Here is a 24776-nt window from a genome sequence, read left to right on the forward strand (position 1 = left end):
CAATACCATTCCTCCAATGCCTCGCCCACATAGTCTTGGCAGAATATGATGTCTAGTGTAGTGTTCTATGATATATTCTTGCAATGACTCTACAGAATTGCTGGTGACTTAGCCAGAACGATGATTTATTCATGTACACGTAGTAAGGTAATGATCAGAATCTATACAGACTAAGTTATCACAGAGTTAAATTCAACACTCTTGGAACTACCCTTATGTGCAATTGGCCTCGTGCACGCTTTACAACCTTCTGCTGGTCGCTGGATGTCACCTGATTGATGCCTGATGCCACTTACTGGTGGGAGGTCACACTGCTGAGTACATGTAATATATACACGCTTCTCACCACATCTCGTAACTTCTCAAAATTATTGAGTAATTAATTTTTTCAAACAATTTCTGATCGCTCTGTAGTTTCTGGAAACATTTTGGTTGATCGTGGTATTTTTAAAAATAAAGATCTAGTCTTTACAATATAATTACCCAATACACCAATTCACTAACCATATTCAATGTTTACTACTGAATAATCATAAATATAATTATTGTTTTTTTGCTATGAAATCAATACATAGTTAATATAGAAAAGGTACAGAAGGTGAAATGGCTGCAGGAAGCCACATGTTAGAGGTATAAAAGGGCTTGCTTGACCTTGGGAATACACTGTGAAAATGACAATTTTATAACTAAATATGCATACACATGCGTACTTACAGTTTCCTACATTACATCAGTGAATATGTTTCAAAAGTACTCCATTGGCTTTAAAACACTTTCGGAGGTCCAGTGGCAGTGAGAAGTTTGATAGAAATGTACATTTATTCTAATTGTCTGCAAACTAAGATATATTACACTTGGTGTCCTCACCAGAATCATTGATAAAGACTGAGTCTTAATTTTGTGTAATAACCATGGTGTTGATTTCATTTGATATATTCCAAAAAAGAAAACAAAATAGTCGAACTCTGGGATTAAATGGTTCGCTGTACAAAGAGCTGGCACGGGGAAAATGGGACAAATAGACTCCTCTGTGCTCTAGGAGCCTTATGTCCATGTACAACGAGTGGTAACAACCTGGAACCTACTGCCTATGACGGTAGGAGATGCAGAGACGACAGAAGGATTTCAATCGGAAATTGGACAGGCACTGAGAGAAATAACCTGCACAAATCTGGGGATAGAATGGGGCAATGGACAGACTGCCTTGCTCCACAAAGAGCCGACATGGTCTCAAAGGGCTGAATGGCCCCAGATGCTGTGATCTCAGGAGAGAAATTCAACTGCTCCAGTCTCTCAAACTGACAGGAGTCCCTCATCCCTGGTGCCATTCTAGCACAATGGTTAGCACTGTTGCTTCACAGCACCAGGGTTCCAGATTCGATTCCCAATTTGGGCCACTGTCTGTGTGGAGTCTGCACGCTCTCCTCGTGTTTGCGTGGGTTCCTCTCGATGCTCCGGTTTCCTACCACAAGTCCCGAAAGATGTGCTTGTCAGGTGAATTGGAGATTCTGAATTCTCCCTCCGTGTACCCGAAGGCGACTGGGGGATTTTCACAGTAACTTCATTGCAGTGTTAACGTAAGCCCACTTGTGACAATAATAACAATTATTATTAATGTAAATGTCCTCTACACCCTCGCTAAGAACTTCACACTTTCTGAAAGTGTGGGGCCCATATATAGGGTTCCATTCCAGAGTGATAGAATTGAAAAGCACGGAGGAAATGTCCAATTCGATTGGAACCAGGGTTAGACTACACTGGGAGCTCTGTCAACATTGGTGATCTCCATTTAGAAAAAGAAAATAGAGGCAGTGGATAAGGTGCAACAAAGATTCATAATAGACAGAACTGAGAGCATTTCACACTCATGATGTGGAGATACCGACCATCAGGAGCATAGAGACACAGAGAGATCTGGGCGCGCAGGTCCACAGATACTTAAAAGTGGCAGCACAGGTGAAATGGTGGTGAAGAAGATACGGGGGTATCGAGTATAAAAGCTCAAAAATTATGTTACAATTACATAGAATGTTGGTGAGGCCACATTTGGAACACTGTGTCCCAATTCTGGTCACTGCACTACCAGAAGGACGTGGAGGCTTTGGAAAGAGTACAGAAAAGGTTTACCAGGATGTTGCCTGGGATGGAGGGTATTAGCTATGAAGAGAGATTGAATAAACGGGATTGTTCTCCCGAGAGAGACAGAGGCTGAGGGACGACCTGATCGAAGTTTATAAAATTATTAGAGGGATAGGGTGAACAGTTGGAGGCTTTTTCCCATTGCAGAAATGACAAGTACAAGGGGGCACAAGTTGAAGGTGAGGGTGAAAAGGTTCAGTGGAAATGTGCGGGGGAAGTTTTTTTTTTACACAGTGGGTGGTGGTGGCCTGGAATGCACTGCCAAGTGAGGTGGTTGAGGCAGATACGTTAGTGACCTTTAAGACTTATCTGGATGGGCACATGAACGGACGGGGTATAGAAGGACACAGGCGATTGGTCTAGATAGAATATGTGGTCGGCGCAGGCTTGGAGGGCCGAAGGACCTGTTCCTGTGCTGTGTTGTTCTTTGTTCTATACAGGGCCTTGGCGAGGCCGTACCGAGAATATTGTGTGCAGTTTTGGTCTCGTGATCTGAGGAAGGAGGTTCTTGCTCCAGAGGGAGTGCAGAGCAGGTTTACCAGACTGATTCCTGGGATGGTGGGACTGACATATGAGAGATTGAATCAGTTAGGTTTGTATTTGCTGGAGTTCATAAATATGGGGGATCTCATAGAAACCAATAATATTCAAAGAGGACTCGATAGGGTAGATGCAGGAAAGAGTTTCCCGATGGTGGGAGTGTACAGAACCAGAGGTCACAGTCTGAGGATACGGGGTAGACCATTTAGACAGAGATGAGGAGTAATTTCCTCAACCAGAGAGTGGTGAGCCTGTGAAATTTGTTACAGGAAATAGTTGAGGCCAATACATTGTATGTTTTCAAGAAGCAGTTAGATATAGCACTGAGGGCAAAGGGGATCAAAGGATATGGAGGGGAAAGCGGGATTGGGCTATTGAGTTGGATGATAAGCCATGATCATAATGAATGGTAGAGCAGTTGCAAAGGGCCAAATGGTCTCATCCTGCTCCTATTTTCTATGTTTCTATGCAATCCCTTCCCACACTAGGAGCAGATGAACTGCCTCTCCTCGGTGTGAATTCGCTGATGTCTCTGCAGGGTGGATGAAGCTCGGAGTCCCTTCCCACACTGAGAGCAGGTGAATGGTCTCTCCCCAGTGTGAACTCGCTGATGGATCCGCAGGTTGAATAAATCACGGAATCCCTTTCCACACTGAGAGCAGGTGAATGGCTTTTCCCCAGTGTGAATTCGCTGGTGCCTCTGCAGGGTGGAGGAATCATTGAATCTCTTCCCACACCGAGAGCAGGTGAATGGCTTCTCCCCAGTGTGAATTTGCTGGTGTCTCTGCAGGGTGGACGAATTAATGAATCTCTTCCCACACTGGGAGCAGGTGAATGGCCTTTCCCCAGTGTGAATTCGCTGGTGTTTCTGCAGGGTGGATGAATCAATGAATCTCTTCCCACACTGAGAGCAGGTGAATGGCTTCTCCCCAGTGTGAATTCGCTGGTGTGTCTGCAGGTGAGATAACTGAGTGAATCCCTTACCACACATAGAGCAGATGAATGGCCGCTCCCCTGTGTGAACTCGCTGGTGTGTCTGCAGGCTGGATGACTGAGTGAATCCCTTCCCACACTGAGAGCAGATGAACGGCCTCTCCCCAGTGTGACTGCGTCGATGAACCTCCAGCTCAGATGGGAATCCGTATCCCTTCCCACAGTTCCCACATTTCCACGGTTTCTCCATGTTTTGGGTCTTCTCTTGTCTCTCCAGATTGGACAATCAGTGGAAGCCTTGTCGACACACAGAACATGTGCACTGTCTCTCCGCACTGTGAATGGTGTGATGTTTTTTCAGGCTGTGTAATAGTTGAAGCTCTTTTCACAGTCAGTTCACTGGAACACTCTCACTCGGGTGTGTGTTGTGTGGGTCTTGGTGCTTTTCCAGTCACACTGATGTTTCCACAGTCAGTTCACTGGAACACTCTCACTCGGGTGTGTGTTGTGTGTGTCTCGGTGCTTTTCCAGTCTCACTGATGTTTAAAATCTTCTGAAGCCAACAGATTGGACAAACGTTTCTTCTTCTTGCCGATGATATTCAGAGTCCAATGATATTCAGATCAGAAGGAATCGAGTGAGTTTGTCACATCAAGGTTTCTGACATTTGAGATTTCTGTCTATAATTCTCCTCTTCTGCTATCCTTTAAAAACAATTTACAAAAGTCATCATTGTTAGTACACGATAGAAATTCAGAACAGACAATTCTAGTTCCGATGGAACAACATTTCCTCACTCGTTCTGCAAAAGCTGTAAATCTCCATCCTACACAATCTCCCTCCATTCTCACTCTGCTGTATCTAAACTTCACCCTCCCAATTCTCCTGAAGGTGCTGATTCATGTTGATCGACAGATCCAAGCTCAGCTCACTGCTTCCTGACCAGGACACGGAGATTAGAATAGGAGCAAGAGTAGGCCATTCGGCCCACCGAATCTGCTCAACCATTCAATGAGATCCTTGGCCGATCTACCTCAGCACCATTTCCCCACATGATCCCCATATCCCTCGATATCTTCAATATCGAGAAACCTACCAATATTTGTCTTGAAGATACCTGATGACTGAGGCTCCACATTCCTCTGGGGTAGTGAATTCCAAAGCTTCACCACATCCACGAGTGAAGAAATCCCATCTCATCTCAGCTTTCTCTCTATTTTCCGACCTGTTCCCGATAACCCTTAACTCCATTGTCAATAAAATATCTGTCAAACTTGTGCTTCAATATATTCAATGACTCCCAGATACAACTGGTCCCTGTGGAAGAGAAATCCAAAGACTAACAACCCTCTGAGGGAAGAGGTGAAAATGAAATGAAAATCGCTTTTTGTCACAAGTAGGCTTCAAATGAAGTTGCTGTGTCGCCCTTAGTCGCCGCATTCACTGGAAATCTATAACGTAGCTACAGTCTTATATTACAGGGGATCTTATTGAAATGTACAAGATACTGCGAGGCCTGGATAGAGTGGACGTGGAGAGGATGTTTCCACTGTAGGAAAAACTAGAACCAGAGGACACCAGTTTAGATTAAAAGGACGATCCTTTAAAACAGAGATGAGGAGGATTTTTTTCAGCCAGAGGGTGGTGAATCTGTGGAACTCTTTGCCAAGAATGCTGTGGAGGTCAATTCACTGAGTGTCTTTAAGCCATGATGTGGAGATGCCGGCGTTGGACTGGGGTGAGCACAGTACGAAGTCTTACAACACCAGGTTAAAGTCCAACAGGTTTGTTTCGATGTCACTAGCTTTCGGAGCGCTGCTCCTTCCTCAGGTGAATGACAGGCCTCTTCATTCACCTGAGGAAGGAGCAGCGCTCCGAAAGCTAGTGACATCGAAACAAACCGGTGAGTGTCTTTAAGGCAGGGATAGATAGATTCTTGATTAATAAGAGTATCAGGGTTTATGGGGAGAAGGCAGGAGAATGGGGATGAGAAAATATCAGCCATGATTGAATGGCGGAGCAGACTCGATGGGCCAAGTGGCCTAATTCTGCTCCTGTGTCTTATGGTCTTATAAGATCAGAAATAATAATACATTTCCTTTATTACAGAACCATAAATAATATATCTAATCAGTGCCATAAAAGAATACGAGACATATCTCGGACCAATATTAATCCCCTGAAATGTCGGCCATCTCCTGGGGAACCCAGGAACCCACACCTTTAATTGTGAACATTAGGAAAGAGACCATACTTTTTCAAAAAAAATTTAGAAGAAACAATTATTTTTTTCCAATAAAGAAACAATTTAGCATGGCCAATCCAGCTACCCTGCACATCTCCAGGTTGTGGGGGTGAGACCCACGCAGACAAGGGGAGAATGTGCAAACTCCCCACGGATAGTGACCGGGGGCTGGGATCGAACCCGGTCCTCGGCGCTGTGAGATAGCAGTGTAAACCACTGCACCACCGTGACACCAGTGACCATCATTTTAGTCAGACAAATAAATGTGTCAACCTGTTCAGGAGGTGGGTGGAAGGAGTTGGAAACACTTTGTGGAGCCACAAATCTGCTTGAAATTTTACCGCCACCCTGTTATAATATAATAATCTTTATTGTCACAATTTAGAGTGGCCAATCCACCTAACCTGCACATCTTCGGGTTGTGGAGGTGAGACCTACGCAGACACGGGAAGAATGTGCAAACTCCACACAGACAGTGACCCAGGGCCAGCATCGAAACCGGGGTAATGGGAGGTCAAGTACCCAAGACAAAGGGTAATGCAGTTTGCTGGCCAGGTTGTCTCCATTCTGAGCAATGTGGAACAATATTCTCCCAGTCATTGAAAATATTGCCCCAACAAACATGGCGGCCGCACATGCGCTCTCCCGTTCATCGCCCCAAATAAAGATGGCGGTCGATATCCCGAACCGATTACTGGACCCTCCCAACCCCGCTCCGTGGAACGGGGGAATCAAGAAGTGAGTTTTCCGGGTATGGGCTTGCACAACATGTTTAGAAAACTTTTCCAGCCACCAGCCACCAGCCACATCTATCGCTTCCCGCGTTCCACAATGTTCCTCTTACCCTCTGTGGAGCCGAGATTAAAAGCTTCTCTGCATCGCCATTACCCGCACTGCGCATGCTTCAGGCGAAGTCCCACCCGCTCTCGTTCACTCCGATTGGTTGGAGGACCAACCTCTTCCGCGTGGACCTCCAGTCCCGCCCCCTCTTCCTACTGGACCGGAGCTGCCGTCAATCATTTCCCGGGCTTGTGATCTGCAGCAGGCGCAGTCCAGCCCATGTCCAGAGATAGACACTTGTTTGTCTCAACTTCAGGCGGGAAGGAGGCGGATAAGGGGAGGCCTCAACACCTCCAATAACAAACTAGCGGCACCGCCTCAACATCCAACACAACGGCAGCTGCCGCTTTCTCCCGGTGCCAGGCCCCAGTGGACAAATGTGGCTTCCGGAAGGAAATGCAGCAATGGATTTGTTCAGGAGAAATTATCTTTAACTCCCTTTACTGATCCTGGAGCAGGAGGAGAGAATGGGGGCAATTTCTATCCTGCACTCACACTGATGGATTTGTTAATGAGAAATTATCTTTCACTATCCTGATCCTGGAGCAGGAGGAGAGAATGGGGGAATTTCTGTCCTGCACTCAAAATGAAGTAATGTAGATGGCCGAATTTAAATTCAGTGAATAATCTGGAATTCCAAGCTCCACTCTGTATTGTTTTGTTATGCTCTTGATGTAGCATAAGCTGCTTCCTTGATGTGCACTCTGACAAAGGAAGGGTCAGACTTGGAGATGGTTTAATAAACGTGTTAAAGCTATCAACAATTCTCCTACTTGGATTCGACTCTACTGTTAATCCTGCTATAGCTACTCAGACTGACTAACCAGTCTGCTACAATCCACGTGGTGGGTGTGACTTTCAATCAATCCTGTGTCTGTACTCACTGAGTGTCTCCACTGGAAAGACGAAGATCATGTGTGTGTCCTTTATATACGGGTTGGTGTAATGCCCCCCTGTGGTAGTGTCACCTCTGTGTGTATCGTGAATGTCCATTGGTCGTGTCATATCTTACTGACCTATTGGTTGTGTGTCATGTCTCTGGTGCTCACTCTAGTGTCTAGCAAGTCTACGTGTACTTACATTAACCTCTTGTGTATCTACAGTGATGCATATCACCACAAGGAAGGAAATGCAGCAATGGATTTGTTCAGGAGAAATTGGGCGCAGTTCTCCACTCCCGTGCCGGTTGGGAGAATCGCCTGGGCCGCCGAAATTTCCGGGGACGCCGGTCCGACGCCCTCCCGCGATTCTCCCAAGCGGCGGGAACAGGCCGGTCGAGTTTCACGGGCTGCAGGCCGGAGAATTGCCGGAGATACCAAAAATGGCGATTCTACGGCACCCCCGCTATTCTGAGGCCCGGATGGGCCGAGCGTCCAGGCCAAAACGGCGGGTTTCCCCCAGCGCCGTCCACACCTGGTCGCTACAGTTGTGGGCGGTGCGTGAACGCTGGGGGGGGCGGCCTGTGGGGGGGGGGGCGAGGGGGGATCCTGCACCGCGCTTCACCTTGAATGTGGGGTGGTCCGCGATCGGTGCCCACCGATCGTCGGGCCGTCCTCTCTGAAGGAGGACCTCCTTCCTTCCGCGGCCCTGCAAGATCCGTCCCCCATCTTCTTGCGGGGCGGATTTGGACAGGACGGCAACCACGCATGCGCGTATGACGTCCGTTATGCGGCGCCGGCCGCGTCATCTATGCGGCGCCGCTTTTACGCGGGCGACAAGGCCTGGCGCGGGTAGATGACGTGGCCCCTATACTGGCCCATTGTCAGGGCCTGTATCGGTCGGGACCATGGGCGTTCTGTGCCGTCGTGAATCTCGACGGCGCGGCCACTTCGGCGTTGGGGTGGAGAAACCCACCCATTATCTTTAACTCACTTTACTGATCCTGAAGCAGGAGGAGAGAATGGGGGCATTTCTGTCCTGCACTCAAAATGTAGATGGCCGAATTTAAATTCAGTGAATAATCTGGAATTCCAAGCTCCACTCCGTATTAATGACCTTAAAACCATTGTGGTGAGTTTGTGGGAAGGGGGAAGTGTGGGAAACAAGAGAAACAATTACTCCCCAGGAATGAGAATTATCTGTTCTGAATGTCTGACCTGTGTAAACTGATTTTACAGGGTTACAAGGAATGGATTGACAGACAGGAAACTAAAATAAAACATCACATTAAGATCTGACAGTCACTCAATTCATCAGGATCAGAATGTTATCAGCTTTTGAATGGGGAAGGAGAAATGTTTGTTCTGTCTGTGGGAAAAGACTTCAAACATCAGTGTGACTGGAAAAGCACAAAGACACACACCCGAGTGAGAGTGTTCCAGTGAACTGACTGTGGAAAGAGCTTTAACCAATTGCACAGCCTGAAAAACACCCCACCATTCACAGCGAGGCGAAACTGTACACGTGTTCTGTGTGTGGAAGCAGCTTCAACTGATCGTCCAAAATGGAGAGACACAAGGACATCGGAACCATTGAGAAACCGTGGAAATGTGGGGATTGTGGGAAGGGATTCAGTTACCCTTCTGAGCTGGAAACTCATCACCACAGTCACACCGGGGAGAGACCATTCATCTGTTCCGAGTGTGAAAAGGGATTCACTCGACTAACACATCTGACATGAGACCTTTATATGTACCGATTGTGAGAAGAGCTTTAAAGACTAATTTAATCTTCTGACACACCAGCGCGTTCACACTGGGGAGAGGCCGTTCACTTGTTCCAAGTGTGGGAAGGGATTCACTCAGTTATCCAGCCTTTTGACACACCAGCGAATGCACAGCGGGGAGAAACCATTCACGTGGACTGAGTGTGGAAAGGGATTCGCTCAGTTATCCAACCTTCTGACACACCAGCGAGTTTTGGTGCGAGGTTTGCTAGTGTCACACGGGAGGGTTTAAACTAGTATGGCAGGGGGGTGGGCACGGGAGCAATAGGTCAGAAGGTGAGAGCATTGAGGGAGAACTAGGGAATAGGGACAGTGGGGCTCTGAGGCAGAGCAGACAGGGAGAAGTTGCTGAACACAGCGGGTCTGGTGGCTTGAAGTGCATATGTTTTAATGCAAGAAGTATTACGGGTAAGGCAGATGAACTTAGAGCTTGGATTAGTACTTGGAACTATGATGTTGTTGCCATTACAGAGACCTGGTTGAGGGAAGGGCAGGATTGGCAGCTAAACGTTCCAGGATTTAGATGTTTCAGGCGGGATAGAGGGGGATGTAAAAGGGGAGGCGGAGTTGCGCTACTGGTTCGGGAGAATATCACAGCTGTACTGCGGGAGGACACCTCAGAGGGCAGTGAGGCTATATGGGTAGAGATCAGGACTGAGAAGGGTGCAGTCACAATGTTGGGGGTTTACTACAGGCCTCCCAACAGCCAGCGGGAGATAGAGGAGCAGATAGGTAGACAGATTTTGGAAAAGAGTAAAAACAACAGGGTTGTTGTGATGGGAGACTTCAACTTCCCCAATATTCACTGGGACTCACTTAGTGCCAGGGGCTTAGACGGGGCGGAGTTTGTAAGGAGCATCCAGGAGGGCTTCTTAAAACAATATGTAGACAGTCCAACTAGGGAAGGGGCGGTACTGGACCTGGTATTGGGGAATGAGCCCGGCCAGGTGGTAGATGTTTCAGTAGGGGAGCATTTCGGTAACAGTGACCACAATTCAGTAAGTTTTAAAGTACTGGTGGACAAGGATAAGAGTGGTCCTAGGATGAATGTGCTAAATTGGGGGAAGGCTAATTGTAACAATATTAGGTGGGAACTGAAGAACATAGATTGGGGGCGGATGTTTGAGGGCAAATCAACATCTGACATGTGGGAGGCTTTCAAGTGTCAGTTGAAAGGAATTCAGGACCGGCATGTTCCTGTGAGGAAGAAGGATAAATACGGCAATTTTCGGGAACCTTGGATAACAAGAGATATTGTAGGCCTCGTCAAAAAGAAAAAGGAGGCATTTGTCAGGGCTAAAAGGCTGGGAACAGACGAAGCCTGCGTGGAATATAAGGAAAGCAGGAAGGAACTTAAGCAAGGAGTCAGGAGGGCTAGAAGGGGGTCACGAAAAGTCATTGGCAAATAGGGTTAAGGAAAATGCCAAGGCTTTTTACACGTACATAAAAAGCAAGAAGTTAGCCAGGAAAAGGGTTGGCCCACTGAAGGACAGGCAAGGGAATCTATGTGTGGAGCCAGAGGAAATGGGCGAGGTACTAAATGAATACTTTGCATCAGTATTCACCAAAGAGAAGAAATTGGTAGACGTTGAGTCTGGAGAAGGATGTGTAGATAGCCTGGGTCACATTGAGATCCAAAAAGACGAGGTGTTGGGTGTCTTAAAAAATATTAAGGTAGATAAGTCCCCAGGGCCTGATGGGATCTACCCCAGAATACTGAAGGAGGCTGGAGAGGAAATTGCTGAGGCCTTGACAGAAATCTTTGGATCCTCACTGTCTTCAGGGGATGTCCCGGAGGACTGGAGAATAGCCAATGTTGTTCCTCTGTTTAAGAAGGGTAGCAAGGATAATCCAGGGAACTACAGGCCGGTGAGCCTTACTTCAGTGGTAGGGAAATTACTGGAGAGAATTCTTCGAGACAGGATCTACTCCCATTTGGAAGCAAATGGACGTATTAGTGAGAGGCAGCATGGTTTTGTGAAGGGGAGGTCGTGTCTCACCACCTTAATAGAGTTTTTCGAGGAGGTCACTAAGATGATTGATGCAGGTACGGCAGTGGATGTTGTCTATATGGACTTCAGTAAGGCCTTTGACAAGGTCCCTCATGGTAGACTAGTACAAAAGGTGAAGTCACACGGGATCAGGGGTGAGCTGGCAAGGTGGATACAGAACTGGCTAGGTCATAGAAGGCAGAGAGTAGCAATGGAAGGATGCTTTTCTAATTGGAGGGCTGTGACCAGTGGTGTTCCACAGGGATCAGTGCTGGGACCTTTGCTCTTTGTAGTATATATAAATGATTTGGAGGAAAATGTAACTGGTCTGATTAGTAAGTTTGCAGACGACAAAAAGGTTGGTGGAATTGCGGATAGCGATCAGGACTGTCAGAGGATACAGCAGGGTTTAAATTGTTTGGAGACTTGGACGGAGAGATGGCAGATGGAGTTTAATCCGGACAAATGTGAGGTAATGCATTTTGGAAGGTCTAATGCAGGTAGGGAATATACAGTGAATGGTAGAACCCTCAAGTGTATTGAAAGTCAAAGAGATCGAGGAGTACAGGTCCACAGGTCATTGAAAGGGGCAACACAGGTGGCGAAGGTAGTCAAGAAGGCATACGGCATGCTTGCCTTCATTGGCCGTGGCATTGAGTATAAGAATTGGCAAGTCATGTTGCAGCTGTATAGAACCTTAGTTAGGCCACACTTGGAGTATAGTGTTCAATTCTGGTCGCCACACTACCAGAAGGATGTGGAGGCTTTAGAGAGGGTGCAGAAGAGATTTACCAGAATGTTGCCTGGTATGGAGGGCATTAGCTATGAGGAACGGTTGAATAAACCCGGTTTGTTCTCACTGGAACGAAGGGGGTTGAGGGGAGACCTGATAGAGGTCTACAAAATTATGAGGGGCATAGACAGAGTGGATAGTCAGAGGCTTTTCCCCAGGGTAGAGGGGTCAATTACTAGGGGGCATAGGTTTAAGGTGAGAGGGGCAAGGTTTAGAGTAGATTTACGAGGCAAGTTTTTTACGCAGAGGGTAGTGGGTGCCTGGAACTCGCTACCGGAGGAGGTGGTGGAAGCAGGGACGATAGGGACATTTAAGGGGCATCTTGACAAATACATGAATAGGATGGGAATAGAGGGATACGGACCCAGGAAGTGCAGAAGATTGTAGTTTAGTCGAGCAGCATGGTCGGCACGGGCTTGGAGGGCCGAAGGGCTTGGAGGGCCGAAGGGCCTGTTCCTGTGCTATACATTTCTTTGTTCTTTGTTCACACTGGAGAGAAACCATTCACCTGTCCTGAGTGTGGGGTAACATTCGATCAGTTATGCAAAGTGTTGGATCATCAGCGAGTTCACACTGAGGAGAGACCATTCACCTGCTGTGTGTGGGAAGGGAATCGCTCAGTCATCCACCCGGCTGAGACACCAACGCATTCACACTGGGGTGAGACAGTTCACCTGCTCTGAATGTGGGAAGGGATTCACTCAGTCTGCCCAACTCACCTCACACCAGCGTGTTCACTCTGACACAAGGCCTTTTAAATGTTCCAATTGTGAGAAGAGCTTCAAAGGAAAATGGATCTGCAGCTTCACCAGCGCAGTCACACTGGAGAGAGGCCGTTCACCTGCTCCGTGTGTGGGAAGGGATTCACTCAGCAGCCCCTCCGGCTGAAACACCAGCGCATTCACACCAGGGAGACATTATTCATCTGTTCCGTGTATGGGAAGGGATTCACTCGTTCATTCACCCTACGGAAATACCAGCGAGTTCACAAGCGATTACAGGGATTGGATTCTGTTATTGCTGCTGTTAATCACATCCAGGACTGAACCATGTTCATTCTGACAGTTGGAGTTTGTTTCAGTTGATGTTAATCATTCCTGTGACTCGGCCGGAGTTTAATATTCTGTATATAGATTAATTAAATTAGCTTTGTGTTATTGACAGTGTTCCAGTCCTTGATTTCTCTCAGATAGAAGGAAACTGATTGATGTCCTGTTACCGACTGTTCCATTGTTGGGTCCTTTCTGATTTGTTTTGTATGATGTGGTAAAGCAAAACGTAAGACCAGAGACAAAGATAAGAATATGGGAAATGATAAACAGACTGTGGCAGGAAGAGACTCAGATTTCATCAGATAAACGCTACAAAAATAATAAAAGGCCAAAACTAAAGGCTCTGTATGAAAACACAAGTAGCATTTGAAACAAAACTGATGAATTGACAGCACCTATAGAAATAAGTAAGTACGATCTGATGGCCATTGCAGAAACATAGTTTGGGATTTGAATTTTTTTATATTCATTCTTGGCATTTGGGTGTCGCTGGCTAGTCCAACATTTATAATAATTTTTATTGTCACAAGTAGGCTTACATTAACACTACGATGAAGTTACTGTGAAAAGCCCCTAGTCGCCACATTCTGGCACCTGTTCGGGTACACAGAGGGAGAATTCAGAATGTCCAAATTACCTAACAAGCTCGTCTTTCGAGTCTTGTGGGAGGAAACCTGAGCAAGCGGAGGAAACCCATGCCGACACGAGGAGAACGTGCAGTCTCCACACAGACAGTGACCCAAGCCAGGAATCAAACCTGGTACCCTGGAGCTGTGAAATGACAGTGCTAACCACTGTGCTACCATGAGGCCCAATAAATATTTCTGGTTGTTAAAATAATAACAATAATAACCTTTATTATTGTCACAAGTAGGCTTACATTAACACTGCTTTATTGCCCTTCCCACATTTCCCTTCTAAAGGTGGTGGTGAGCTGAATATTGTAGTGTATGTGAAATTTAGGAAGGACAGAAATCTCGGATAAGGTGGAAGAGCAGCTCTGTTAATTATTGATGGTGTTAGCACATTAGACAGGGGTGATCTAAGCTCAGGAAACCAGGATATAGGAGTGGTTTGGTTTGAGATGAAAAATGGTAAAGGCCAGAATTTGCTTCTGGGAGTGATGTGCAGGCCTCCTAATTGGCAGCACATGAGCACAGTGATTAGCACTATGGCTTCACAGCGCCAGGGTCCCAGGTTCGATTCCCCCCTTGGGTCACTGTCTGTGCGGAGCCTTGGCGTTCTCCCCGTGTCTGGGTGTCCGGGTTTCCTCCAGTTTCCTCCCATAAGTCCCAAAAGACATGCTATTAGGTAATTTGGACATTCTGAATTCTCCATCAGTGTACCCAAACAGGCACTGGAATGTGGCGACTAGGGGCTTTTCACAATAACTTCATTGCAGGTTAAGGCCTACTTGTGACAATAAATATTATTATTATTAATTTTTTATTATTATTAATTGTAACAACATTAGGACAGAGTGTAAAGGAAGAGATAATGGGAGTTTGTCAGAAAAGGTACAGCAGTAATCAAGGGGGATTTTACTCTACTTATAGACTGGAAAAATAAGGTGGTCAAAAATAGCATAGGTGAGGAGTTCACAGAATGATTTTGCGATAGTTTCTACAATCAGCACATTTTGGAGCCAACCAGAGGGCAGTTTGAACCAGACTGGATATTGTGCAACAAGATAAGATTAATTGATAACCTCATGGTGAAGGCATCCCCAGGTAACAGCGATCATAATATGACTGAATTTGACATGCAGTTTGAGGGAAAGAAGATTGAGTCCAAAACGAGTAAGTTAAGCTTAAATAAGAGCAATTATGGTGGCATCAAAGCAGAGCTAGCTTAAAATGAACTTTCAAATGAGCTTGTGTGTCAGGTCAATAGAGATTCAGTAGCAGACATTGAAAGGGATATTTCAGTATACACAGAATAGATACATTCTCATGAGAATGGAAAATTCCAAGGGGAGGACACAGCATCTGTCTTTAACTAAAATAGTTAAAGACATCTCAATGATTTTCTCAAAAGCATGTAACAGCGCAAAGGCAGATAGCAGGTCAGAACATTGGGCAGAATATAAAGCATAGAATATAAACACAAAAATATTAATAAGGAGGGAATAATTGGGCTAAACAGCTGGCTTGTGATTCAGAACAAGGCCAGCAGTGCGGGTTCAATTCCCGTACTGGCCTCCCTGAACAGGTGCCGGAATGTGGTGACTAGGGGCTTTTCACATTAACTTCATTTGAAGCCTACTTGTGACAATAAGCGATTTTCATTTCATTTCACTAGGGGCTTTTAACAGTAACTTCATAAAAGCCCATTTGTGACAATAAGCAATTATTATTATTAGAGTACCATAGAAGGCTGGCTAGAAATATAAAGACCAAGTTTCTATAGACATTTGTGTAAGTAAATAATTCAAGTGAGTGTTGATTCTCCAGAAAGCTCATCTGGGAAATTAACAATGAAAAGTAAGGTTTGAATTGTGAAATGAATTGATCAGGTATGGAGGAATCAAATGACATCCCAGAAATATCCGTAAATCGGGAAAGAATGGAAAGAAAATTACAACCACCAGGGAAGTGATAATGAGCAATGTTTTGAGTCTGCAGGCTGACAAAATCCCAGGTCCGGGTGGACTTCACCATAATGTCTTGAAAGAATCAGCTAAAGAGGGAGTTGATGCACTCGTTTCATTGTCCAAAATTCACTAGATACGAGGATTCCATTAATTTGGAGAATAATGTAACTCCTTTATTCACAAAGTGGGGGGGGACAGATGACTGGAAACTACAGGCCAGTTAGCCTAATATTAGTCATAGGGAACATGTTAGAAGCTATTATTAAAGATGCTATGTCAGATCTCTTAGAAAAGTCAAGGCAATCAGGCAGAGTCAACATGGTTTTGTGAAAGGAAAATCACGTTAAACCAAGTTATCAGAGTTACTTGATGGAGCCACATGACTGTGGATAAAGGGGAACGGGTGAATGTACTGTCCTCAGATTTCCAGAAAGCATTTGATAAGTTGTTTCAAAGGTTATTATATAAAATAAAAACTCAGGATATAAGGGGTAACATACTGGCTTAGACTGAAGATTGGCTAACCAACAGGAAACAAAGAGTAGACATAAATGGGTATTTTTCTGATTGGTAGGATGTGATGAGTGGTGTGCCATAGGGATCAGTACTGGGGACTCAACTTATTATAATCTATATAAATTACATGGATGAAGTTACTAAATGTTCTGTTGCTAAATTTGCTGATAACACAAAGAAAGGTGGGACACTAAATTGTGAGGAATACAATACAGCCACAGAGGGATATAGATAGGTTAAGTGAGTGGGCAAAGGCCTGGCAAATGGAATATAATGTGGGAAAATGTGAAAATGCCCATTTTGTTAGGAAGAGAATAGGCATATTGTCCAAATGGTGACTTTTAGAGTTCTGTGATACAGAGGAGCCGAGGTGTTATTGTGCATTAATCACAAAAGGCTAGCATGCAAGTACAGCAAGTAGTTAGGAGAGCTAATGGAATGTTATTTGAATTTTAATAGAATATTTATAGTGAGGGGAATTGAATACAAACTGGGGAGGTTATGCTTCAGTTATACAGGGCATTAGTGAGACTGCACGTGGAGCACAGGGTACATTGTTGGTCTTATTTTTTTTTTAAAGTCCAATTGAGGGGCAATTTAGCGTGGCCAATCCCCCAGCCTTTCACATCTTTAGGTTGTGGGGGCGAGACGAGACCCACGCAGACACGGGGAGAATGTGCAAACTCCACATCAGACAGATCTCCTTATTTAAGAAAGGCTGTAAGTGTGTTGGAGGTCATTCAGAGAAAGTTTACGAGATTAATACCTGGAATGGATGGGTTGCCTTATGAGGAAAGGCTGGATAGGCCAGGCTTGTATCCTCTCCAGTTTAGAAGAGTGAGGGGTGACTATATTGAATCATATAAGACTCTGAAGGGTCTTGACAAAACTGGATGTGTGGAGGATGTTTCCTCTTGTCAGAGAATCTAGAACTCGGGGTCACTGTTTAACAATAAGGGATCACCCGTTAGAATTGAGATGAGAATTATTTTTCACTCTGAAGGTCGTGAGTCTTTGGAAATCTTGGGTGGCGGATGCAGTCACTGAATATTTTTCAGCCAGAGGTAGATATTTTTTTTATCGGTGGTGGGCGGCAATGTGGAATGAGATTCCAATCAGATCAGCCATGATGGTATTGAATGGTGCAGCAGGCTCGAGGGGCTGAGTGGCCGCCTCCTGCTCCCAACTCCGATGTCGCCCTGCCCCGTCCCCTTCCTATTGGTCCGGAGCTGCCGTCAATCATTACCCGGGCATTGTGAGGTGTCAGGTGAGAGGTCAGTGTCGGGGGCGGGGTTTACAAATCCTGAGTGCGGCCTCAGAGCCGAATGTGAATCAATGAACATTCTCCACTCTCACTGTCCGCCGCTATTCGACATGCGCAGTGTGACTTAGATTGTTTAATGCGGTGTGGACTCCGACAGCCGCATGCGCAGTGTGGACTCCGACAGCCGCATGCGCAGTGTGGACTCCGGCAGCCGCCGCAGGGAGGAGATCATTTGGTTTCCGCGATTAGACAGAAACAGCCGCTTGTGGCCGGGTAATGGAGGTGGCGGATTGGGTGCTGAGGCTTCATAAACATCCAGTGCAGGACTCAAAACGCAAATAAGAACCGATCGGTCGCGCATTTGCCCCAAACGGGGCGGAGGCAGCAGCTGCTGAAAGGCCCAAAACCATTTCCACCAAATTTAATAATCTGCAGCAGGGCGCATGCGCGGTGAACCCTGCCAGCAGGAGGAGAGAATGTTGTGAATTTCTCTACTGGACTGACGGATGGATTCTGCAAACTCCTTTTACAGGGGGTTAGTACACATAGCAATCTCAAACCAAGAGATATGTTTGCCTCTTCTCAATGTTTAATCTTGGACTGATAGTGTGATGACTTCTTATTACAGGACGTTAGAAGAACAGAATTTGAAGACGGCAAAGGCAAACCAAACATCAGATCAAAATATGACAGTCACTCGGTTCGTCAGAACCAAAATGTAAGTGTGTGGAAAAAAATATTCAAACATCTGTGTGACTGGAAATGGAGATGAGCAATATCATGGAGAGATTTGAAAAGAAAGGCGAGAATTATAAATTGAGTTGCTGTTTAACCAGGAGCCTGTGTTGATCAATGCGCAGTGTGGACTCCGACAGCCGCATGCGCAGTGTGGACAGGGTGATGAGTGAGTGAATCGAAATTAGTGCAGAGAACAGAGGCAGCAGAGACTGGGATAAACTCAAGTTTATCACAGGTTGAATGTGGGAGGCTGGTCATGAGTGTGCAGGAATAGCGAAGTCGAGAGGTAATAAAGGAATCGATGAGAGTTTCACAAATCTGAGACAGGACCAAGTCCAGTGATTTGAATGAGATGGAAACTCAGCTGGCGGCTCTGAAGGTGTTAAATGGACTGAAATGTTAACTCTGTTTCTTTCTCCATAGATGCTGTCAGACCTGTTGGCTTTATTCTGCATTTTCTGTTTTTATTTCAGATTTCGAGAAGTATTTTCCCATGGTTATGAACAGCCTGGTTCAGCCTCGCACTGTTTTCATGGCGAGTTGATGGAGTCAGTGGGTCGGGAGTTGAGTTTGTTGTGGGGACTGAAGACAGTTACTTAGATCTTTCCATATTTAAATGGAGGAAATTTCTGTTAATCCAGTACTGGATGTCAGACAAGTCAGGATGGTGTGACTTGGATTGTAACTTGAATATGATGCTGTTCACATACGCCTGCCACCCTGGTCTTTCGAGGTGGTGGAGTCAACCTCCAACCTCAGTTTGGGAGATTCTGTCAATGTTCTGGCTGAGTTTTAGATATATACGATCCACTCACCCATTGTGCTCCCACCTCTCTCTCTTTCCCGATAGAGGCTAGTGTCTCGTATCGGCCCAGACCGGTTGGCAGGATCTCGTCCCTGAAGAGCATCAGTGAACCAGTTGGTATTTTAAAACAATCCATCAGTTTTCATGGTCAATTTTTCCTAGTGCCAGTGACCAGATTTATTCAGCTCAATTTCACAACCTGACTTTGTTTTTTTGTGGCTCTTTCACTCCCTTTTTTCTGTTTTAAATCTATTTCACAGGGCATTAGAAGAGGAGGATTTGCAGTAAGGAAATTGAAACCAAACATCACATTAGGATCTGACAGAGTCGCTCAATTTTTCATAACCTGAATATCATTGTATATTGAAGATGGAAATAAAAAGCACAGTTCACAGTGAGGAGAAACCATGGAGATGTGGAGACTGTGGGAAGGGATTCATTTACCCGTCTACACTGGAAACTCATCGACGGACTCACACTGGGGAGAGGCCATTCACCTGCTCCACATGTGGGAAGGGATTCACTCAGTCATCTGATCTGCTGAGACACCAGCGGGTTCACAGTGGGGAGAGGCCGTTCATCTGCTCTGTGTGTGGGAAGGGATTCACTCAATCATCCAACCTGCTGATACATCATCAGCGAGTTCACACTGATGAGAGACATTTTAAATGCCCAGACTGTGGAAATGGGTATGTAAATTTCCAGGAACTGGTATACCATCAGCGTGTTCACACTGACGAAAGACCATTCAGGTGCTCTCACTGTGGGACTGGGTTCAAGAGATCAGCTGCACTCACTATACACCAGCGCACTCACACTGGGGAGAGGCCGTTCACCTGCTCCGAGTGTGGGAAAGGATTTAATCAGTCTTCTTCACTGCGAACACACCAGCGGCATCATGCCAATGAAAGACAATTTGTCTGCTCTGAGTGTGGGAAGGGATTCACAGATTCATCCAACTTGGTAACACACCAGCGAGTTCACACTGTGGAGAGACCATTTAAATGCCCAGACTGTGGGAAGTGCTATAAAAGTTCTGGGGTTCTGATGCACCATCAACGTGGTCACACTGATGAGAGACCCTTCAGATGCTCTCAGTGTGGAAAGGGATTCAGGCGATTATTTGAGCTTGTTCTGCACCAGCGCACTCACACTGGGGAGAGGCCGTTCACCTGCTCCGAGTGTGGGAAGGGATTCAGTCAGTCATCCAATCTACTGAGACACCAGCGAGGGCATAAGAAACTACAGTGATGGGATTTTGTTGTAATTACATCCAGGACTGAACCATGTTCATTGGGGTCCACTTACACGGTTTAGATCTTGCAAAAAGCCAAACAAAACAAACTTTGTGTTAAGCAGTCTGTTGAGTTTTTCATATCTCAAACATGAATTAGTTCCTTTTGAAGTGTTCTCCCTGTCCCATCTCCGAAATCCTCAACTCCCAACAACAAATGTGAGGAGCGGATGGAGCTTCTTTGTCACTGAGATTGAGACAATCTGATCAGCTGCCTCTGCTGCTTCCCTCCCACTAACCCAGCAGGGGCAGACTTTTGTTTCTGAGCCCTGAGCTTACACCTTTCTCCAGTTTCTCTGCCATCTTCTCTCGTGCCCTCTCAGTTCTCATCTTGTCCATGAGACCCACCTTCTGTTGCTTTGACCCTATTCTCACTGACTGAACTACTGATCACCCAACTTCCCCATGTTAGCTGATAATGTCAACAGGTCTCTCTCTTCTGGTACTGTCCCTCTCACCTTTAAATCCACCGACATCACCCATCTTAAAAAAAGGATCTATCCTCGGCCCTCCTATTTCCCATCTACACGCTGCCACTCGGTGACATCATCCAAAAGCACCGTGTTAGTTTTCACATGGACACTGACAACACCCAGCTCTACCTCACCCCCATCCCTCTCCATTTCTCCACTGTTACTAAAATTATCAAACTGCTTATCCCACATCCAATACTGGATGAGCAGAAATGTCTTCCAATTAAAGATTGGGAAGACCAAATTCATTGTCTTCAGTCACCAACACAAATTCCATTCCCTAACTCCATCCCTATGAGGTAATACTGGGATACAGTTCCCTGTGTTTGTCAAGCAAGGAATCTTTATTTCTAAGCAAGACAGAGACACACACACACAGCTATTCCGATAAACAATACATTTCTGAAGATTTTATTAAGTTATTAGTCAGCGATTTCTTCCAGATCTCCCCATCTTGAATAGAGATTATCCTTATTGACGTCTCACAATCTGGTTTCTGATTAACCCAGCTATTTCTAAACTACAAGCTTCTTTTCCGAATTTCTTGTTACATTACATAGATAACATTCTAAAGTTACTGAAATGATCAGAATCAGCAACACAAACCTGAGAATAAATGTAAAATCTTTTCCAGTAAAATGTGATCATTATTGACTGAGTTTTATTTTCCCCACCTGCACTTCATCTCTCACAATTGAAAATTATTGGCATCGTAAACACATCTGGTTGAAACAAAGGTTCAGGCACAAACTTCAAAGATTGTCCGGTCCCTCTTCACCTGCATTCACCTTGTGGATATTTTCTAAATCCAGATTTGAGATCTCGCTTCACTTTAATTTCACTCCCTCTGATAGATTCCAGTGAGTTTAATTCTGTCCTGATTGTTTTAAAGGCAGATTCTCTGTGCAAGATATGTCAATGTCTTGATAACTTTAAATGCTCTCTCATTTAAAAAAAATAAAATTAGAGTAACCAATTATTTTTTTTCCAATTAAGTGGCAATTTAGCGTGACCAATCCACTTTCCCTGCACATCTTTGGGTTGTGGGGGTGAGACCCACGCAGAAAAGGGGGAGAATGTCCAAACTCCACATGGACAGTGACCTGGGGCCGGGATAGAACCCGGGTCCTTGGCGCCATGAGGCAGCGGTGCCAACAGCTATGCCACTGTGCTGCTCATTGAGGCAGCTGTGCTAACCGCTGTGCCACAATGCTGCTCATTGAGGCAGCGGTACTAACCACTGTGCCACAGTGCCTCTTCTGCTCTCTCATTCTGCGTTAATCTCTCAATGTTGTTCTGCAGTCGTGTAGCTGAACATGTCTGGGACATGTTCTCCAGTGCAGGGTCACCATGTGTTTCCACAAATTACTGACACTACATGTAACATATCACATCTGCACACACATCTGTATCCCAAAAGGATGTTCCATCCAGGGCAGCATGGTGGCACAATGGTTAGCACTGCTGCCTCACGGCGCCGAGGTCCCAGGTTCGATTCCGGCTCTGGGTCACTGTCCGTGTGGAGTTTGCACATTCTCCCCGTGTTTGCGTGGGTTTGGCCACCCTAAATGAAATGAATGAATGAATGAAAATCACTTATTGTCACAAGCAGGCTTCAAATTAAGTTACTGTGAAAAGCCCCTAGTCGCCACATTCCGGCGCCTGTTCGGGGAGGCTGTTACGGGAATTGAACCGTGCTGCTGGCCTGCCTTCAAAGCCAGCGATTTAGTCCTGTGCTAAACAGCCCCTTAATTGGAAAAAATGAGCTTTCATCTGCCATCTGTTACAGCCCATTGATGGACTTTAATGTTGTTAAAAAGATGACAGACGCGTCTCCATGAGGATGTTTGCCTGTCTCTCTATGGTTCCAATGCCGTCAGGTAGTGACCAGACTGTCAGATTCCGTTATTTTTAAGTGCAGAAGGAAGGACACAAAAATCAAGAGAAAACTATCAATTATTGTCTCCTCTACACTTTCCTGACTTCCTCTAGCATGTACGTGGATATCCAGTTTGTCTGTTTCATTGAACTAGATCCAGAGTGAATTATTCCAATTCCCAGTTGCTGGTGTGATTTATTTTCTTTGAAAACAGGGCTTCCCACAAGAGACTGCGGAATCTACTGTCCATTAAACACTCCCATCATCCGGTATATATAGATTAGAGACAGAGGTACAGATCGGTTTGGGGGAAAATCTCATATCTCCCGTTTTCAGGCAATTTGTCTTGGACTATAACAAATGGGATGAAGCCAAATCTTTAAAAAACAGAATCTTTAGTTTAAATTCTCACCATGTTGCTTGATTGTAAAAGGGTGAAGCAAACATTCACAAATGGGCACAATTGTGTCACTTTACATATTTCCAGATTAAAGATGAACGAGACACCATTTTGATCTTTGTTTTTCCAATGATTTTAGTATTTTTCCTAGTTTTTCCCAATTGTTTTCTTTCTTCAGGTGTCTTTCCCAATCACTATTATATCTCAGGAAAAATCAAAGTTAAAAAAGTTAGCTTTTGTGGGTAAACAAATGCTTCAACATTTTTAGACCAAAAAGTGTTAAAGAGGGTGGAGCTTCCCACAGCTTGTGAGCTCTGAAATATAACTTCGAGGCTGAAGTTTATTTTTGTGAATCAAACATTTTGGTGCCTTTTCCAATAGTACCAGTAAATTGTGATTCACACTGAAAGGTTTACTTTCACTCAGTATCTATAGCTGGCAGGAGCTGGCAGCATTTTAGATTAAACACCAATTGTTCACTTCTCTTGTAGCTGGTGTGTAGAGAAGATCATGTTCACTGTAGATCTGTCAGCACAGAAACTGCACTGTGCTTCTGGATGCACTCAGTCTGCAAGTAGATGAATCTTTAAATATGACCCGAGTGAAAGTCTTCCCTGTGATGCCAAGGAGTGAGATGTCCCTTTAGATGCTGCAATCTCCTCTGTCACTGCTGTTTTTGTAGATTGTGATATTTGTGTCACACGTTTCCTGTGAAATGGATCCTACCTCCCAACAGAGGAGGAGATTATGAAGGTGTGGCAGGCAATGGGAATTTCCGTGTTTGAGCAGTTCAGCTGGAATTCAAGCCTTTCTGGGTGCCTTTCTGCTTGCTCAGCAATCAATGGCTTTTTCCAGCTCAAGTGATGGCATTTCATCCAATTCAACTGCGACAGGAAGCTGCAAGAGAGTCAAACAGAGAATGGGAGATGTTTGTCTCACAGGGATACAGCTCACAGTCGTGTTCAACGCAGCAGGTAATCTGTTTAGATCTGTCAGTGAGAACTTCAGCATCTGCCGATTTCAGTTGGGCAATGTTGGTGAAGGAAGAACCAAGCGTCCTCTTAATCCAATCAAACACAGTAGGTTTCAGAGGCAATTCACATTTTGTGATGTCGTCTGATCCAGTGATTATTTCACACATTCTCCCTGAATTTTACACAACTTTCTTGGTTATTTTCAGGGATGCAGTGTTCTAGGTGTTGGTTTTATGTTGTACATCAAGTCGGCTTTGCTTTTTGCTTTTGCTTCAAAGACAGATGTCATCACTGCTGAGTGGCTCTCAAACCAGCCTGTGTTGTGGGTTCCACCTTTACCAAATGTTGCTGCTGCTGTGTCAGAAATGATTCAGCTCAGCGACTTCCAAATCTCATCAATATCAATGTTGATTGTTGGAGCTTTTATTGTTGTGCCTGTGAAATACTTCACTGTTTTGTTTCACGTTCCTTGATAATTTATGTGGATGTCAGCAAGAATTGTCAGCAAGGATTAATCAGCACTTTCTAATTGGAGATGTTGAGAACTGGAACAAGGTGTAATTTCAATGGGGGAGGTGGGCAAATTCTGCTCATCAAAACCCCCCCAAATGACCATTAAAATTCACCACTGGCGTGACCATT

General features: G+C 45.2%; 1 protein-coding gene and 1 long non-coding RNA gene across 5 annotated transcripts in view; one reads left to right on the forward strand and one right to left on the reverse strand.

Annotated features, from left to right (window-relative positions):
• Positions 1-104: 104 nt before the first annotated feature.
• LOC140419678 (uncharacterized) lies at positions 105-6789 on the reverse strand. Its single transcript, XR_011945971.1, has 2 exons — positions 6702-6789; positions 105-4316 (listed from the first exon to the last, which is right to left on the reverse strand). It is a non-coding gene; the product is annotated as an uncharacterized lncRNA (long non-coding RNA).
• Positions 6790-17709: 10920 nt separating this feature from the next.
• The window catches only part of LOC140419680 (uncharacterized), a 33173-nt gene continuing 26106 nt past the window's right edge, over positions 17710-24776 (forward strand). Inside the window, exons 1-3 of one of the 4 annotated variants that reach the window (XM_072503604.1) lie at positions 17710-18106; positions 18200-18289; positions 18783-19368. In XM_072503604.1, coding sequence (XP_072359705.1) covers positions 18078-18106; positions 18200-18289; positions 18783-18909 — 246 coding nt within the window. In that variant the 5' untranslated portion in view covers positions 17710-18077 and the 3' untranslated portion in view covers positions 18910-19368. The other 3 variants (XR_011945973.1, XR_011945974.1, XM_072503601.1) reach the window with 3 other exon arrangements.

The sequence above is a fragment of the Scyliorhinus torazame genome, chromosome 5, assembly GCF_047496885.1.
Source record: "Scyliorhinus torazame isolate Kashiwa2021f chromosome 5, sScyTor2.1, whole genome shotgun sequence".
NCBI classification, from domain to species: Eukaryota; Metazoa; Chordata; class Chondrichthyes; order Carcharhiniformes; family Scyliorhinidae; genus Scyliorhinus; species Scyliorhinus torazame.